Source organism: Gracilinanus agilis, chromosome 1, assembly GCF_016433145.1.
Source record: "Gracilinanus agilis isolate LMUSP501 chromosome 1, AgileGrace, whole genome shotgun sequence".
In the NCBI taxonomy this organism is placed as follows: Eukaryota; Metazoa; Chordata; class Mammalia; order Didelphimorphia; family Didelphidae; genus Gracilinanus; species Gracilinanus agilis.
In genome coordinates this window covers 293,931,232-293,938,067 of record NC_058130.1, presented here as the reverse complement: position 1 = coordinate 293,938,067, position 6,836 = coordinate 293,931,232, and the positions used below count along the sequence as shown (strand labels likewise).

At 41.2% G+C, this 6,836-nt stretch overlaps 1 protein-coding gene across 1 annotated transcript in view; it reads right to left on the bottom strand.

Moving 5' to 3' along the window:
• The window catches only part of LOC123251083 (male-specific lethal 3 homolog), a 20,490-nt gene extending 14,077 nt beyond the window's left edge, over positions 1-6,413 (bottom strand). The window contains exon 1 of the mRNA XM_044680259.1: positions 6,286-6,413. Within this exon, the coding sequence (XP_044536194.1) occupies positions 6,286-6,413 (128 nt within the window). The remainder of the gene's footprint in view (positions 1-6,285) is intronic.
• Positions 6,414-6,836: the final 423 nt, after the last annotated feature.

Genomic DNA, 6,836 nt, shown 5'->3' with positions numbered 1-6,836 from the left:
CCCCCCACCCCAAAAAAGATTCAACTTTAATCAAAAAAGTGTTCTAAGGAATAGAAATAAAGTTATACATGGAAATAAAGTTATAAATGGAAACTGATCTTCTGAGATCCTTCTGCTCCCCACAATTCTATGAGCCTACTCCCTCCACTATTAGACTAGTAACCAGTATCTTTTGCCATATTGCCTCTTGAGACTATGTTTTCTAAATACAACAGAATTATTCTTCCAAACTCTTCACTAACCCGAGGCAGTTCTAACATACACTTTATTTGATTCCAGTAGAGTTTGCATTCCTAATATGTAGAACCTTGTGACAGTGAACTACTTTATTTAGTTTTGCTAATTGCTAGCCATTGCTTTGTATATCAAAAGTAGTCTCTTTGAAGTAATTTAATACAATGCCTGGCACATAGTAGGCACTGAATAAATGTTTATTAATTGATTGATTAATATTGCTTCATAGTGACTTCTAGTTATACATATAATAGTATAGTGACTTCTAGTTATACATATAATAGTATAGTGACTTCTAGTTCCATGATGGTGGAGTGAGGCAGAAATTTGCTTAATTGCTTCTAAATTTCCCTTGAAATAAATTCTTCCTGAATTTTGGAGCAGTGCAGTGGTTTTCCATCTAGGACAGCTTGAAGAGTCAGCAGGAAAGGTCTGTCTCACTGGGGTGAGAGGGAGTAAAGTCTGGAGTAGACATCCTGTATAAGCTAGTGACAGGTCTTGATCCCAGAACATGATCTCAATTCAACACAAACCCTACATTGTACAAGTCAGAAGCAAGACCTTTCATCAATGTAAGTGAGCAAAGAGGCTTCCGAGTAGTGCAAGACACGAGGCACAGTGCAAACATACAGCAAAACCCCCGGCCCTGGCACAAGGGTCTTGGGACATTGCTTTCTCCAATCTAGGAGCAGAACTCAACTTAATATACAATGAAAAAATTACAAAAAATAAAATATAAAATGCATGCAAAAACAAACAAACAAATAAAAAGAACCTAACCATAGAAAGTTACTATGGTTACAAAGAGAATGAAGGCACAAACCTAGATGAGGATGACAATGTCTGTACACAAAGCCTTAAAGAAAAATGTAAACTGATGTCTAGAACAAAAAGGGATTCCTTGAAGAAATCCAAAAGACAGTCTCTCTATCCTCAAGAAGCATGTTGTCTACCAGATAGAAAACTATTTGTGCCCTGACAAATAGATTCAAAGTAAATACAAGGTAATGTGTAGGAGAAGGAGTCTTAATTACTTTAGGATTAAAACTGTGGTATCTGGAAAGGCAACATGTAGGAGATAGTACTTGACAATTTTAAGACAACAGGAAGAAACTAAGAGAAATCTTTTGCACAAGGGTGCTTCTGAAAGGATTGAATCACTGAATATTAGAGTGGGAAGCAAACTTAGTGACTATTTATTTTCTCCCTCTCATTTTACTAATGAGGAAACCAAAGTTATAATGACTAATTTTTCCTCACAATAATCTTGTGAGATAATCAGGGCAAATATTTCTATATCTGTTTTATAAAAGAAGAAATTGATTCTCTAAGATATTTTTATCCTGGTTCCACATCAGGGGCTCTTTCCCTAGCACTTTGTCACTTAACAATAAAATAACCAAACAACAACAAAAACAGAGAGAGTTGAAATGCCCTTGTAGTTAGTAGAAGACCTGGTGTGTAGATAGAATTCTTTCCCCAAGGCTCATCCAACCCAGCTCATCTTTTTTTTTTTTAAACTCTTACCTTCTGTCTTGGAGCCAGTACGGTGTATTGGCTCCAAGGTAGAAGAGTGGTAAGGGTAGGCACTCTGCAAAGCCTGCAAAACTGTTATGCCCCCTCTCTGCACCACACTTGCCTAGGGTCACACAACTCAGCTCATCTTACCCAGCATCCCATTTGTGTACTTACACTGTGTAATTGGATGTGCACACATGTGAGTGAGGGGAGGGGGACAGAGGATAAAAGTTTTTGTGTGGCACTGCCCTCTCTCTCTGTTTCCTAGAATGTGGTTGGGAAGCCTGGCTGAGAGCTAGGCAGTGGTCAGTTAGGTTATATTAGGCTTTAATCTGCTTTCTCTGACTTTAGCAATTATTAATAAACTCTATGGAAAATAAGAACCTGGACTTATTATTGATATTAATTTAAATTTTGCATTTTTGGCGACCAGAAGTCTGGAGTTTAGGACCCTTACTCCTCTCTAAGTTGTGTTATGGGCAGTATGGTGCTACTGGATAGGACCTGATAGAGAAATGGCCCAAAGTCCTCTGTTGGTCTAAGAACCCAAGCTGAGTGAGGTAGGAATCTTGGGTGGAAACTGAGTTGTGGTAGTGAACACCAGTCTGACAAAGTATATGAAGCTCAGCTGAATACACACACACCTCCCTTAATAGTGCCCAGGACTAAGTGATCAAGTGAGAAGCTGTGAACTGGAACACGCAGCTTCTCTGAACCCTTATCCTGGGTTTAACTTGATGGGTAATGCCTATGACTGCAATTTGATCTTGTTTGAATAATCCCTTCCCCTTAAATCCAAAGAATATGGTGGTAAACTTTAGAATAATAACAGCATTCATCTAGGTTAGCTTTAGGATTTAATTGTAACAAACTCAGGAGAAGGATCAGGGATTGAAGGAAGGAGGTATTGGGAAACTACACTAGACTAATGATAATCAGGTTTGGCAATCACAGATTGATCAAGTTGAGATTGTCTGCTGGAGGGATTCCCCTCCCTGTGGCACTCAGGCCAGGCCAGGCACCTTTGGCTCTGACCAGGTGCATTGAGGATTGATGGTATTCTTCCTTGATGATAAATAATCAAGCACAGCTCTATCCAGAAGTTGAGGATGTGATAATTTGTGGGAAAGGATACAGGTAACCTAAGCAGGTTGGTTGGCCTACCCACCCAGCCACCCGGGTCTCCTTCTCTTGAGTGAGAGAGTTTCTTGATCCAGCTTCTGCCTTTTTATAGTCCTGGCAGTAACAGTTTTTTGCCCCCTGGCTCATGGCATCTGGGTAAGTTCCAAATTCTAAAACTGTTGGTTGTGACTCATTCTATTCTCCATTTGCTTATCAGAAATTGATGTTACAGTTGTAGAGCAGATTTTTTTGAAATAGTCAAAAGGACAGATTAGCTTCAAGGCAAGCCTCCAGTTGTTCCTAGTACTTTGCCTGTGCCAGCTTCCCTCCCTTGGTTCATGCTACTGCCTCAAGAGCACTGCTGATCCCCTGAAAGTCCTGTGAAGATGTTGAGCACCCCTGGTCCCCTTTCTTGTGGGGCACCACTCCCACCACCCTTTCCCCCTTCGGGGAGCTATAGTCTATAGACTTCCAGCTTAGAGCTGAGTTTGGAACCTGACCCCAGACAGGACTGTAGGTGACCCCCCCCCTGTGCAGTGCTCTCAACCCCCTCACACACACTTTGGTAGCTACTGAATTCCAGCTTGGAGCTGAGATAGCTTTTAAACAGCAGAGGCAGCCAGGAGATCCTAAGCCCCTTCTAAGCAGGCCACCTCCCGTCCCCCATCTAGTTTCCAAGCTGATTTTAAACTAATCTGGGGGCTTCCACACTCCTGGCTGTGAGAGCAAGGACTGAGGTGTTAGCCCACATGGCCTGTGCTACCCTCTAGACCCTGAACTGACCCAGCACAGCATGGGGGCAGCTAAGTAGCTCAGTGGATTGAGAACCTGGCAGTTAGGCACGCCTTGCCTGGTGCCCCAAGGCCTTGCGCACCCCAACCTTGGAAGCATCTGACATTTTTTACCCTTTGGAGGAGGGGAAGGAAAAAAAATTCTTCCAAACCTATTAGCTGAACTCAATATATTGGCTATACCCTGGGGGTTTTTCACTTTCAAGAAAGTGTGTTTTATTGTGCCTAAAATAGAAAGCTTTTGCTTTTTCTTGCCTTCCTTCTCAAATTTAGCCCCTAGCTAAGCCTAGCTGCCCTCCATTCAAAAGCCAGTTAAGTAGGGTATGCCTGTTCATACACCAAATAGGTGTGTCTGTGTATGGGGCTGAAAATCATGGCTCAAACTCTGAAAGAAGAGTTTCCTGCCTATCTGAACCATCTTCTGTTCCCTGAGAACTTTACTGAGTTTGAACAGCTCACAGTTTCAGAATGGCTTTGTTTAGTAATATTCCTGGGAGTGCTATCATTAACAGGATACCTTGAAGTTTCTCAGTTTCTCCTCAAGAAAAAACAACAGAAAGTTAGCTTGATTGATCTCAAGACTCAGATAGAACATCATGGGAAAAGCTTGAGTAATCTCAAGATTCAGAAAGGAGATTCATCTCACCCTGAATACTTTCTCTCTCATCTTGTTCAGCTTTTAACTGCCCAGAGCCCATACCTACCCTTTTCTCCCCCTTGCTTGACTTTTCCCTCTGTCTTTCCTGCCCCTTCCCTTTCCCTGCTTGCCCAGTCCCTGCTCTCTTCCCTCCCCATCCTCCTTCCTGCCTCTACCCCATCTCTATCTCCCTTTTGCCTTGCCTCTTCCTCTTCCTCCTCTGCTCCACCCCTCTCTCCCCTATCCAATCCCCCTTGCTCCTATCTCTCATCCCTCCCCTGCCCAGTCCACTTACCCCACTGCTCCTCCTCCCTTTACTGTTGCAACCCAAACAGTGAGCCAAGCAACAGAAGTCAAAAATAATTCAGCTAAAGACTGATTCCCTTAAGGGAAGTACCCACTTACAACAAGAGTGGAGATTTAGTCACCCTTAGGCACCCTACACCTTTCACTTCACTATACATTGAGAGATTCAAGCAAAATACTCCTTCCTTTGAAGATGATTCCATTGTGGTTATAAAAAAGCTAGAAAGTATTTATCACACTTATGATTTCACATCAATTGACATGAAAAATTTGCTCCCAGCCTTTTTAAGGGAAAGAGAAAATTGTTTCTCTTGTTAATCAGGCCCAGGGAAGGAAAGCAATTCATTGGGCCCCACAAGACCCAAAATGGAATTCGAACAATGAATAAGACAACTTAAAACTATGCTAGGCTTAGGAGGTATTACTAACAGCAATGAGGGCTTATTCTGATAGGCCTGGTACATGGACAAAGTTTGATAATTTAGAGCAAAAAATGAGGAAAATCCCTCCCAGTTTATGGATAGACTTATTGAGCTGGGAGGTAGATATATAGACTTGGATCTTTCCAGAGAAAGGAATGTCAGGCAGATAAGAGAATTTGTTAAAAATTGTTGTAAAGTGGTCAAAGACTATTTTAAGACTAACTGTCCAAACTGGGCTAACATGGATCTCAAGGAATTGAGAAGAGTAGCAGTTTATGTCTTTAATGGCCATGAAAAGAAAGATGAAGAGAACAATGACTTAATGGCAGCATTAAGGAAGGAAATAAAAGATTTAATTGAAAAAATCAAAAAAGACAAAGCAAATCAAGGAGTGGCCATACCCCCTTTGCAGGAATCCACATATCAACCATTAATGTGTTACTTCTATGGAAAACGGGGTCACATAATGATGAACTGTAGGAAGTAGAATCAGGCAAATAGAAATAATAACTTTAGAAATAATAACAATTACAGAAACAATAATCCAAATGAGGCAAACAATAATTCATACCAAAATACCCCAAATGGAGCTTGTCCACACTATACTCATCATTACTGAGGAGTAGGGGGGATACTTAAACTTGCAGATGTTAAATTTGTAGTCTTTTATAAATTTAAGGATGGAATTAGATTGGCTCTTATAAAGGTGTAGCTGCCTGGAAATGTATTCCTTCCTTTCATCTTCACTTTTTTTTCAAGAGCTGGGAATGATTAGTTTCAAAATGTCTATTTATATTTCTCGTTCTGCTTACTATCATTTTTGTACATAGAATGCAAAATGATCTGCCATTTTTTTCTATAATGCCATACATCTCAATCCATGTCTCTTGAAAGGGTTGGCTACTGTTACTACCACTTCCTTTACTTAACCTTGGTTTTTTATTTTTTGGTCTCTCCATCAGGGAGGCAATAACAAAAGATAGAATTATAGATAGCCTGTTAGCTCTGCAAGCAATTAGGGATTAACTAGCCTGACCACAAGATGGCACATGTAACTGTCTTTTAGGAAAGGGCAGGGTTAATATGTAGAAATAGGGGTTAATAAGGATGCACAACAGTAATAGTGGTGAAATGGAGTCTGCAATATGCTGCAAGATGGTGTTCCTTATGTAAATTAAGATGGCTGCCGCTATTTCTAATGGCAGGAAATGGCACCCATAGCATTGGCCCTTGCCTCTCCCAGCCTCCTCCTCACTTATCCCAGTAATGATGGTCAATTAGAAATCCACGACACCCCAGAATAGTAGATTGGATGATGGTTGCTGTGGTTATGTGGTTGTTGGCAACGGCGATCATAGGACCCCCAGAGATGCATTCCCCCATGGCATTCCACTGCTCCGCCAGCCTGAAGTGAAGTCAAAGGTCCTCTAATGGCCTGGAAGTCCCAGAACTACACACTCTGTGCTAGAGTTCTGTTGTTTTGGCCTACAATCCTCTGGCACAATGTGCACACTATACAGCAAATGTTTCATCTTCAGCATGCGGCCCCATACTTCTTTGTATGTGGCTCCATGTGGCTGCATGCCATGAAAATGGCTACACGTGTCAGTGCTGACATGCATGTCATAGGTTTGCCATCACGGTTCTGTAGACAGCAAGTGACTATATCCTGTCACACTTATTGTATTTGCTGATTGTTTGTTTTAAGATTTAATTTTGGTTTTAAGTTAACATATTAATCTGATCTAAATCTTCCATTACACTATGTTACTTTCAGCTACCATGTTTTGGCTATTAGCTCTATGT